Here is a 13,341-nt window from a genome sequence, read left to right on the forward strand (position 1 = left end):
GGAGGAAGCTAAATTGGTGGCTATTCACAAAAGTGGGAGGCTAAGCTCGCTCCAAGCTCGTCGCTCGATATACTAACTCCCAAAAAAGTAAAATGAGAAGTCCGAGATGACAAGCTACAAGTAAGAATAGAAGCATAGGTACATAGGTGCATAGGAACATAGACACATAGGTGCATAGGAACGTAGGTACAAATGTCAATTAGACAAATGTACATAGATACATAGGTCACTTAGACAAATTTACATAGATACGCTCACACACATCACCATGAGGACTGATGATTGCAACTAGTTAAGCTTGTTCTCTCTCTCTCTCTCTCTCTCTCTCTCTCTCTCTCTCTCTCTCTCTCTCTCTCTCTCTCTCTCTCGCTGATTTGGTTGATTCCAAATCAACCATATCACCATATCACCATATGAACAAGAGCCACTGCTGGAGTCCCCAACCAAGGTAGTATGTGGATCATACACCAAAGTAGTATGTGGATGAATCATGGCCATCCCCTGCAGGCCTCAACCTGCTCTCCGGACCAACCCTTATCAAAGGGCAGTATGTGGATCATACACCAGGGCAGTATGTGGATGAAGCATGGCCTTCCCCTGCGGGCCTCAACTTGTAAATGTATGGAGTTGAAGCAAGGCAAGCACTTTCACTAAATGACATTTCTAAGCAATTTCAGCATCAAAGAAGAGAAGGTATGGCGAGAGAGAGAAAGAGAGCGAGAGAGAGAGAGAGAGAGAGGTGATGTTACCTCAATCACATTTCTAAATGATCAGCAAGAGATCGACAAAAGGATTCCCTCAGCACATTGGCTCGTGTGGTGACATGAACATCATATCGGGCCTCATTACCATATCACACATTTTGAATGAATTTCAAAATTACCTCCTAACGCCCCTATCACACTCAGATGTCTGGCCACCAACAGAAGAGAGTTGGCCGGGCATTGGGCTATCACACTAGGGTGGGAGAGTGGCCTAGCTCTAAAGTGGATGCCACTAGAGGGCAAAATCCTATCAAGCTACTTTGTGCGCAAAGTTTTTGCCTGGCCTTGTTGGCCTCATACCCCCAACCATATTTCAATCTTGAAATCTAGCCATTACGTGTGCCCTTCAAACCTATAGTCAAAAGGGTTTTGCGAGAGTGCTCATAGTCAGTCTTCTGCATCCACTCCGAACCAAGCGGTTGATTGGAGCACAATTACCCTTATTTGTGAACCAGCTCCACAGTTTAGGAGGAGCCCTTGGTACTAGGAGACTTGTTTATCGAAAACCATGGGTAATAGATATCCAATATACCTATGGGTGGCTCCTTGTTTCCCATGGATGTGACGACTTCAACAACTTGGAGACTATGGAGGGACATGACACTGAATTTGATCACCCTTGCAAAAGGCATAGTTGTTGCATGGACAAAGATTCAGGCCAAGATTAGTAATGAACACACATAGTACACAAAGAAAGAGACACAGAGAGAAAGAGAGAGACAGAACACCTACTTGGTTGGCCAAAGTCCTTTGTTCTCCTCTTTCTTCTACGAGAAGCTTTTGCCATTTTATGCCTCCTCAAAAAAGCAATAGTTTTTAGCCCTACCTTTCTTTGAAGAAACAAGGGGTTTTTGGTCAGGAGTTCAAGCACCTCTGTCAAAACACCATAGCTTCTATTTGATTGAGGTAGCCGCAAGCACCTCTGTCAAAACACCATAGCCTCTATTTGATCAAGGTACCCTTATTACAAAAATAAGGGCATTTGAACTTAACCCTTATTTTGTATACTTTAAGGGCGTTTGAACTTAGATCTTTTTTTGTTTATTATATGCAAAGGCTTTAATTCAAAAGCCACTAACGTGGCCTTTTAAATTGAAGCTATAAACTACACACTAAGGTTTATCCTCTCTCTCTCTACATATTCTTCTCTTAGCTCGATGCTTCTGCCACCCTCAATCTTGCCTTCCCTTCAGATCCATCTTCAGCTCTTGCCTGTTTCTCTAGCTTGCTTGTTCTTATTGCCTGATCCTACTGGGAGAGAGAGACAATAGAGACAAGGGGGTATTTCTCATGTAAAGAGCAAAATCCATAACCAAGCACTGCCTCTCCCTCATATCCATCTTTGCATGTCCCTATTGTGTGAGATAGATAGATAAAGAGAGAAAGAGCATCTATTTCTAAGGTAGAGAGAGAAATTCATAACCAACATCTCCTCTTCATCTCACATGTTCTTTTTGTGAGAGGAGAGAGCATGTATTTTTTATTCAAATAGAGAAAGGCATAATCAAGCACTTCCCCTCCCTCAAATAGAGAAAGGCATAATCAAGCACTTCCCCTCCCTCAAAGCACGCTTGTTCCTACTGTGAAAGACAACCAAAGATGAGAGGGTATTTTTGATGTGAAGAGGGAAAGCCATAACCAAGAGTGTGTGTGTGTGTGTGTGTGTGTGTGTGAGAGAGAGAGAGAGAGAGAGAGAGAGAGAGAGAGAGAGAGAGAGAGAGAGAGAGAGAGGATGCTCATAGGACACACTAGTGCTTTGCGACACAAAAGAGAGAGAGACAGAGAGTCAGAGAGAGAGAGAGAGAGAGAGAGAGAGAGAGAGAGAGAGAGAGAGGCTACCCATTTGCTGGTTGGAAAAAGTCAAGAGATCACCCATGTGATCTATTGATAGAGGTAGGCAGTTGGCACCTGCATTAGAATTTCTTTATGTAAATGCACTCAACTTGCATTTTTTAAATCTATCTACTGGGAAAGCCATAACCAAGTGCGCAAAGAGAGAGAGAGAGAGAGAGAGAGAGAGAGAGAGAGAGAGAGAGTTATTGAAATAGAACCTAATGTGTATCTAACATGCATTAAATGTGCTCATTAATATGGATATAATTTTCTCAATGTAATCTCAAGCATGGGTATTGCATCAGCAGAAGCCTATATTTGTAGGTGCTTCTATATTCAATGGCAAGGGGATCAAAGTTGAGTTACCCTATGTACCCCATTATATGTAGACATATCACTCTTCTTGACATATCATAATAGATCTCATCAATCATAATACAAAGAGCTGATATTTGATAGCCCCTTTTTTGTTGGCAGGTCTTATCTCTATCATTAACTTTGTGTAGAGATGGAAATTTTTTCATTGAATTCTTAAAGAAGCCAAAATATGAAGACAAGCACAAGGTTCTCTCACAAAATGAGGACAAAAGGGAAAGAAAACCTACTCATTATAAATTTGAGTTTTGATGAGGAGTTCCTAGTTAGGGTGTATGTTAGAACACAACGACAAGTGGAGATCAACAGGATTTTTAGAGAGAGGATTGTTAGACAAGATCTACTTCCACCCATCCCTCTTTTTGTAGCTTCAATATTTTTTGGTTTTCCACTAATGCAATATGCAACCTCACTATAGAGATATGCAAATTAAACATAATATGCACTCCTAACTAAACTATCAAAGCATTTTGAGATTGATAGTAGATAGGTGTATATTTTGTTTAAGTTGCAAATTTAGGGTGCGTATTAAAATAGATGAATTACATATATTAAGTTTGCATATTCCATTTAACAAACACAATCAATCTTGAGCACCATTCATAGTGTCCAATTACCTACTTATTGCAAATTTAAAGCTCCTTAAGAGTTTCTAGTTAGGGTAGAGGTGTGTATATATTCATAAGTGTGTGTGTGTGTATATATATATATATATGCATGATTGTATGTATAATTGTGTAATATATGCATAATTACACATTTTTGTATGCATATTATTTATGTACGCAAATTCAGACAGATGTATATATGCATAATTGTATAGTTGTGTATATATGCATAGTTGTATATTAACACAAGTGTAACCCACCACCTTAGTCACAATGGGTCTTTCATATTTTGTTTAAGTTGCAAATTTAGGGTGCATATTTAGTTTGCATATTCCATTTAACAAACACAGTCAATCTTGAGCACCATTCATAGTGTCCAATTACCTACTTATTGCAAATTTAAAGCTCCTTAGGAGTTTCTAGTTAGGGTAGAGGTGTGTATATATTCATAAGTGTTCATATATATATATATATGCATGATTGTATGTAAATTGTGTAATATATGCATAATTACAAAATTTTGTATGCATATTGTTTATGTACGCAAATTTAGACAGATGTATATATGCATAATTGTATAATTGTGTATATATGCATAATTGTATATTAACACAAGTGTAACCCACCACCTTAGTCACAATGGGTCTTTTAAAATGGGGGGACCACTTGAAATGTGTTCGCCCGTTAGAAGGGGTCCACCCCATAAACAAGGGATCCATCCCCTTATACAATGGGTCCACACTATTTGAAACCCTATTTTCAAAGGGCTACCCAATATACGATTGCTCCATCATGCCATATAGATGGTCCATCTCCTTATACAAAGGGTTCACCCTAATCAAAGCCCCATATACAAGAGGCCCCATACATGTTTCACTAAGATGTATTCTAATATGCACAAAAATACATAATATTTATCTTATATCTAAGATTTATGTTTGAATGCAAATTATATGTGAGGTTTAGTGGTCGTGGACCATTGAAAAGTGGTCATGCACCATTGAAATGACCAGTAAAAAGTGGTACATGCTTGACCACTGAAAAGTGGTCATGTTTTTAGTGGTCATGAACCACTAAAAAGTGGTAATGCACCATCATGCACACCACTAAATAGTGGTCATGCACCACTAACATGACCACTGAAAAGTGGTCATGCACCAATAGCTTTTGCAATTATGCAAATACACAAATGTATGCATATATACAATTATGCATAGATACAAATGTACATTGATGCATATATTTATTTCTGTGAATTAGCAAGTATTAGGTCTTTCAATTTCAGTTGTGCAGTAAATAATTTGTTTTATGAGGAATTGTCTATGACGAATGTGTTTGTTCTATATCTTAATTAATTTCTCAGAAGTGTGTGCATTTACTTGGTGGGACTTAAGAGTTAAGAATACAGTGTTTATATATCAAACGTGAAATACTCTCTCTTTTTGCCACATGCCCCACTGGTTCTAGCTAGTTTGGGAGTTCTATCTAGGTTGTTTGGTGCCAAACCACTCCATCCAATACATTGTAGTCAAATAACTACACAAAAATGGCCACCCATGTTGTACAAAGAGTGTGAGAGTATTATTAAAGTCAATCATATGGCAACTATTTATATGGCTTATATTTTCAAGTATCAATCGATAGTTAGGGATCGTGATCATAGGGGGGGGACAACAAGACTCTATTTTTACAGACAATGTTATCACATCATCGGACTATATTTTGTAGCTTATTGTCTCATAGGTCATTTTGGACTTTAGAAGATGTTAACCCTTGCATCATCATGATCTTGTGCTCTGTCTTCACATAATTGGTCAATACAATCACTGGCCATATCCCTCGTGAAAAGAGTAGAAACTTGTGGTCTGGATCTGGTGGGTTTGACGTTGGAGAGACCATAAGTGAGATAGAGTGGCCCTAAATAGTGGTTCAATGCATTTTTGGATCATACTAGATCAAGTAGAATCAGGGTAGATTTAGGATAGCTTCACAAGATTTTCAATGATTATTTAAATGTTTATTTGTTGGCAAATTTATTTATTTTTTGAATGTCAATATGTGTGTGGATTTTTATTGATATTTTGTTGATTGCAAGATTTTTATTGATATTTTGTTGATTGCAAGATTTCTATATTTGTCTACATTGTAAAGGATGGCATTGTTGCCTGTTGTGCAAATTACCTTGATAAGCCTCCAATCATGAGACTAGTATATTTGCTTATTTGTATATATTTGTATAGCTTGAGTATATTTGGATGTATATTTAAATGTTTATTTAGTATCTATTTGTGTGGATTTTTATTGACATTTTGTATATTTCAAGATTTGATGGTGTTATTGTCGTTATGTAGACGCTGCAAAAGAATGAAAAAGTATGTGCATTTGTTTGTTTGTCTATTTATAGATTTATTTTTTTATATGTATTTTTGGATTTGTAGATTTGTTTGTGTGCAGATTTGTATATATTTGTATATTTTTTCGCATGGATATTTGTGTATATAGATTTGTATAATTTTAATTGTAGAATTGTATATTTTCTTTATGTATATTTTTGTATGTGGATCTATTTCTTTGTTTATTTTTCTATTTTTGTGTATATCTAGATAAATATTTGGCATACACCAAGTCTAGGCTTGACATAGATAGACACTCTTTAAGAAGTCTTATCACCTCAAATGATTATTGGTATATATGCACCTACACAGTTTTAGAGAAGCAAAACGAGGTCAAGACTTTTGGGTCATTTTTTACTTTCCTCACACTAGTTTTCACTTGAATTGTATTGGGTTTTACTTGCTTCATCCAATGAGCATTCAACTATACTAGATAATTGCAATGGCACCAGCTCTTGACCTTGTGTACCTAAATAGGTGCATGGGGAGCTCTTTGGGGCACTCTTTAAGGTTGTGCATTGTTGGGTGGTTGCAGTCTAGGCCCTCCTCGGCCACAATATGACCTACACCTAGTATATTTCTTATGACGATGACTATCTAAAGTTCTTCCAAAGATTACTATAATTCCCAAAGCTGTGTATACTGTGGACTAGTATTAGATTGCATTGCAATGACATTATACTCTAGAAAGCTCTATCCATAGCTTCATAGCGCACAATTGGCTTAGGGTTACCAAAATCTACATGGAGACTAGGGAACTCTTCAAGGATGAGTCTTGCACCACGTTTGAATGTCATGTACGCAGCCACCATCCCTCCCATAGGCTCGTACTGGCACATCTCTTAGAGTGTGGTTTCCAAGTTTTGGTTTTTAGCATTAGCATGCACCTCACAAAGGGTCCATGGAGTGTATAGGCCTAAATGATATTGTTCACATCCCACACTAGGCCTTGGCTGACTAGGTTGACGAATCGGTGGAGCGTGGGGTGGTGAGCTTTATCTCTTTGCTTTGAAGCAAGATGTCAATGATGGCTCCCTTATATTTCTTGCAGAGCTGAACTACAGCTGCCGAGACATTTTCATATGTGATCAAGTCCCCTTGGATATTGAGTATCCATGCTTTGTCTATAGGGTGTTCTGGTAGAGGTGTTGGGGAGACAGGGAGAAGTTCACAGCTCAACATGGTAAAGAATGGTGTTGTCATCGTGCAGACACTCCAAGTGTTTGAAAAATTATGTATTTGTCTATTTTTGTAGATTTGTTTATTTTTTATATGTATATTTGTGCATGTAGATTTGTATATTTAAAAAAGTATGCGTAAAATAAATATATATATATATAATAAATAAATCCACAAATAGAATTTTACGCATACTTTTGTGTGTATATATATATATATATATATATATATATATATATATATATGTATGTATGTATGTATGTATATTTGGATTTGTAGATTATTTTTTATAATTTTTTGTATGTATATTTGTGTGTAAATGAATCAATATACATACATTAAAAACCCACACCCAAATATACATGTACAGTTACAAATATAACTGATATACATGCAAATATGCATACTAGGCTGAAAGCATGGTTTGGTGGTACAATATGCACTGTCAAGGACACTACTTTTTTTTGGTTGAAAATTAACCTTTTTTGGGGAATTCTTTTTTATCCTCTTTATTGGAAACTTCTTTTTTATCCTTTTTTGGGGAATTCTTTTATGTAACAAAGGTTAAAAAAACGTCTGGTTTGTAACAGCACTTCTTTCTATAATGATTATATACGTGGAGTCGTGGTTTCTCTCTCTCTCTCTCTCTCTCTCTCTCTCTCTCTCTCTCTCTGTTAAAGACAGCCAATTTTGTAGATCTTTGTACTATTCAGTTGTAGCTCTTTACCTCTCTACACTACCCACACTATTTCCAACATGGATAATCTACAAGGCTTCACATTCACAAATTGGTCTATGCAGAATATGGGAGCTGTTTCCAGCATGACTAATCTTCAAGGCATGGAATTCACAGAATACAACTGGTTTTCATAGCATGGAGAATATGCAGGGCTGCTTAAACATGGATAATATTCAAGGCATGGAATTCACAACTAGTTCTCCTAGCATGGAGAATGTGCAAAGCTGTCCAAATAGGGATTGGACTAATGTGCAAGGCTGCCCAAACAGGGATTGGACTATGGAGAGGAATGCAAGTGTTCACAGCATGGACACCGCTTCTATGCGTGAGTATTGGGCTGCTAAGAAACGAGAATAGAGAAGGAAAGAAAAAGAAAGCAGCAAGTTGCAAGATCCATCTTTAATAATGGATGAAGCCAAATCAAGAAAGCATATTTGTTCATCTATGGCAAAGTTTTGGCGCAAGCAGACACTAGGGCTTACAAGAAGTATCCAGAGAGAGTTATTCCAACAACTCTTGCTTCATCCAACTTTTAAGTATCTGCAAACATCAACAGCTAATGTTGAAAGCACGCTTTTATCTAACATCCGCAACACCCTCAGCCAGCTCAAGGTGCCCCGCTCAACACATGAGCTCTTCTTGAAGAGATCTTCTTTGACGATGGTAATGAATAATATTGATGGCACAACACAGATGAACCATACAAAAACAGCAAGTATTTTGGGTGTTCATCGGAGAAACTTGTTGCAGCCAGTTCTCGTCTTGAGATTAAAGATGATGAGGAAGTTTTGCCATTGATGCCTGTCTCAGAGACAATTGCCTCAAGGTAACATCGTCACAGGTGAAGTAAGAGATCTAGTGTATGTCTTTTGGAGCTTAGAGACTCGAGTTTCTCCTAACAAAAAGGACACATGTCGGAAGAGGATTGGAAGAAAAAGTGTTGTCAAACATCCAGTGCATCTTCTCGATGACTCTCAGGTAAATTCAAACCGTTGCTAATGTCTTTTGTTCCTCTCTATTTTCTCATGTGTAATGTACTCTACTTGTAGGACTTGAAGGTATTCCATTTGTTTTACCTCATACAGTACCTCTAGTAACTTGCTGAAGGTATATCATTTGGTACATGTAGCAACCTAAGGTATAATAGTACCTATATTAATATGAAGGTACTCCATTGTTATACCTTATAATGCCCTATGTTTCCACGCTAGTTACTCAATAGCAATTTTCATATGATTGGAGTACCCTATAATAATGTCCATAGGTCCTTCATCTACCCTATACTACCATATAGGTAGTACATCATAGTCACCAGGGAACGGGAACGGATATGGGAACGAGGGGCCAATCGGGAACGGGAACGGGACCCCTTGCAATCCGGAACGGGATCCGGAACGACACGTTATCATATTTCAATACACATGAGTAGACAAATATACAATTAAAAGCAGGCAAAAGGAGACAAATATACAATTGAAAGTAGACAAAAAGAGACAAGAATTTGATAGCAAACTCAATGACCTTGTTCATATTTAGAAAACCAGAAGTACAATAGCTTGTACAATGTACAGCCACATAGTGAAAGCTAGATAGCTAAGAACAAAGAAACCTAAAGTCCTGACTCCTAGGTGATATCAAATAGGTGCAAAGATGTCAGCTAGATCATCCATAGATGCATCATGCATCGATGCAGGTGGAGGTGGAGGTGGAGGGTCGTCATCATCCGACTCAGACTGTGGCTCCATATCTATGAAGCTCTCATGGTCAAAGTCACCACTAGCAACCTGGGCTAATAGTCGCAAGTTGGCTGACACATACACAAGGTCATTTGTTCTGGTAGTGAGTAGCCGATTTCTCTTCTTCGAGGCAACATGGCTAAAAACACTCCATAGTTGCTCAATTGGAGAAGAACTTGCATTCTGACTGAGAATGCGCATTGCAAGCCGTTGTAGCTCTGGAATACCCGATCCGTAGTTCTCCCACCAAAGAGCACCTCCCATAAGTGTCCTATCTTGCTGGGCATCTGCTGAACCAAAATTACCTGTCTTTGCTCTGTACTTTCCCAAATCAATTCTAATCTTGCTTCTCATCGTAGCGTCAGGCACCAATCTGGCAAGGATTTTGTCCCAGCCATTTGTGACTTCTTCATCCGATTCCTGGCCTTTGCCTTGAAACTCTGGATCAATCACAAATGCAGCTGCATGCATTGGTGAGTGATATCGGTCCCACCTTGCTTGACACAAACTTTGAAGTTCTGCCTTCTTTGTTGTGTCGGGCTCCAAAGAAAGGATACGCTCCACCATCTTGTCCATGCCCTCATAAACTTTGCCAATGCAAGGTTTTTTCCCATCCACCATACGCAGCATGTAGATAATGGGCTTCGTAATGTTGACAACATGCTCAATCTTCACCCACAAAGGAGCATCCATGATGTGGGTGTAACAAGTTGTTCCTTGTGTGCTACGGGCAGTGGGCCACGTGCTCCACTCATCACTCACTACAAGTTGCTTGAGAATGTTATGGAGTGCAACTAGCCTCTCTAGCATAATAAAATTATATGCAAAACGAGTTTCCGAATATTTTTTAAGATCCAAGTTTGGGGATCTTTTTCTAAACTCGGAGAGGCTAAATGTGTGCCGAGTGATGAATGAAACTATGTCTTTTCCCTTTGCTATGCATGGTGCTACCCATGAAAGACCATCAATGTCTTTCAGAAGATTATTCAAGCCATGTGCAATGCATGGAGTGAATGTGATGTGTGGATACCTTGCCAAAAGAAGGTCGCCTGCAGCTCGATTTGAGGCCTCCCCATCACCAATGACCTGGATCACATCTTGAGGACCCACTTGCTCAATTGCCTCTGCCCACTCCTCCACGATGACGTCGGCATACTTGCCCGTTGGGGAGGCATCATGGGAAGACACAAAAAATGTGTTCCCTCGAGAGTATGCGATGATGCCATGGATGGAGCGAGATTGGCTATCACTCCATCCATCACAAATGATGGAGACACCGTTGCGTTGCCACCCTTCCTTGACGTTTTGCATGGCTTGCTCAACAGCTTCCTTTTCCTTTGCCAAAAGCGTGGTTCGAAGGCTCTCCGAAGAAGGGGGAGTGTAGGTTGGTCCAAATTCAGCAATGAGACGAACCATTTCCCGAAAATAAGGGGACCTTGCCACATTGAAAGCGATGTGGTCATGGTAGAAGAACCTTGCAATAGCTGCATCCACGGCTTCTCGTTTGCGTGGATTCCAAGAACCCGCAAGAGTTCTTTGCGTGCCTTTGGGGGGTGGCGGTTGATGCACGGAAGAAGAGCCTACGGATGTGGAGAAGTTGCTTGAAGGAGTTGTAAAGAATGATGGGTTCGCAGCCATAGCTCTTGGAGGAGGAGCACGAAAAATCACTTCATTATGCCTAGCTTCTAGCTCTCTCTTTTTCTCAGCTGAGATTGACAAGCATGGTTGGATTTCTTGTCCCGGCTCATGGATTAGGTGACCTCGAACTCGGTTGACTCCCCCATGTTTGGTGCTCCCACAATAGCGACATTTCCACTTCCTAGCTCCTCCGCCTTGATTGGCCTCAAGAATATCCACCTCATCCCACCATGACCATGCTTCGTTCTTCTTGGCTCTCTTGGTTCCCTTAGGAGGCATTATATGAGAGAGAGAGAGAGAGAGAGAGAGAGAGAGAGAGAGAGAGAGAGAGAGAGAGAGATTGTACTTGGAAGTTGGCTTTGAAAATTGAGAGAGAGATTGTACTTGGAAGTTGGCTATGAGAGAGAGAAAGCTGTCTTGGAAGTTGGAACTTGGTTCCCTTATGAGAGAGAGAGAGAGAGAGAGAGAGAGAGATTGTACTTGGCTATGAGAGAGAGAGATTGTACTTGGCTATGCACATTGCACACTGTACTTGCAGCTGCACTGGATTTTATAAGTTCTCAGACTCCAGAGAGGTACGTTTTTTTTTAAACGTTGATATTGACGTTTTTTTTTTATGAACGTTGGAGGGCAGCCTGGCAGCCTGGCAGCCTGCAGGTCGTCGTTTTTTTTGAACGTTGCAGCTTCTATTCGTTGATTTCGTTTTTCGATTCGTTTTTTTGAGGGGTCGGCGGCGGCGCTCGAAGCAAACGTCGCCTGTTTTCTTTTTTTTAAGGGTTACGGGTGCCCAACGTTTTGGGCACCCTTTAAAAAAGGCCCAAAATTTGGGCCTTTTTTAAAGGGTGCCCAAAACGTTGGGCACCCGTAACCCAAAAAAAAGAAAAGAGGCGACGCTATTACGCTGCCCGTGGAGAAAAACGTCGCCGTTTCGCGCATGAGGGAAATAAAAAATTAAAAGCCACGTATCTCCACGTTCCACCGTTCCCAAGGTGGCCTCCTCCACGTTCCCCCGTTCCACAACAGTGGAACGGCGTTCCCATGTGACTATGTAGTACATTCCATCTAATTGGAGTACTCTATAAAACCTTGTGATGTAGGCAAAAGTACTTTTATCTACCATATAGTAGCATGTTATATAGAGCACCCTAAAATGTACTAAAGAGTACCCTATAATTCCATGTTATGTACTACATAATAGCCCCATTGTTAAAACCCTAAGATCTCTCTAGATAATTGTTATGCATAAACATGCATAAATCAGGCATAACTCAACCACCCAACCACCCCCGAGCCCAAGGGATGCACACATGAATAATAAATGAAATACATCATACCTCTACCTTGATGTCCCATACCATCAAGAGGTATAACTCCAATCCAATAGCATGTAGCTAAAGTGTGAAATGGTAGAAGAGTAGATATGGACCTCTACACAAGAGACTATAGCATAAGCCCTCAAGCCTCCAACCCAAGCCCCCTTGAGTGTGCCCCATGCCCCTATTATATAGGAGGGCCCTCAAGTGACTCTTGACTTTCCATTCCTCATGTGTGACCCTTGGATGCCTGACCCTAACCTTAACCCTTAAGGTTAGTCCTAAACTATGCTCCACTAGACCTTGTTCCCATGATCCCATGCTCACAAGTCTAATGTGGGTTAGCCTCCTAGTATATGCACACATAATGTGTATATAATATAGCACACATAATGTACATATAAAACCCATCCACCCTATACCACTACTCAAGGTACTCTATAGTACATTTTCTAGTACAAAACCAAAATATCTTTCATTGATAAAGTCTTACAGTACCAAACTTGGTACTATACACCACCAAATTGGTACTTTACTGGACCACATGGCTAATGTTTTTGTTCCTCTATTTTCATGGCATCCACCATGTACCACCATTTAAGGTACTCTATGGTACATTTCCTAGTACAGTACCAAAATGTCTTTCATTGAAAATGTCTTACAGTACCGAATTCGGTACTATACAATACAAAATTGTTACTATACAATACCAAAGCAGTACTCTACTACACCATGTGGTAAAGTACCAAAATGGATAATGACT

The 13,341-nt window shown here is 39.6% G+C and overlaps 1 protein-coding gene across 1 annotated transcript; it reads right to left on the minus strand.

Annotated features, from left to right (window-relative positions):
• Positions 1-9,525: 9,525 nt before the first annotated feature.
• Positions 9,526-11,544, minus strand: LOC147636691 (uncharacterized). Its single transcript, XM_086800948.1, has one exon. The coding sequence runs from the start codon at positions 11,542-11,544 to the stop codon at positions 9,526-9,528; it is 2,019 nt and encodes a 672-aa protein (XP_086657074.1).
• Positions 11,545-13,341: the final 1,797 nt, after the last annotated feature.

This window comes from Cibotium barometz, chromosome 7 (assembly GCF_041138505.1).
Source record: "Cibotium barometz isolate CiBa-2024 chromosome 7, ASM4113850v1, whole genome shotgun sequence".
In the NCBI taxonomy this organism is placed as follows: Eukaryota; Viridiplantae; Streptophyta; class Polypodiopsida; order Cyatheales; family Cibotiaceae; genus Cibotium; species Cibotium barometz.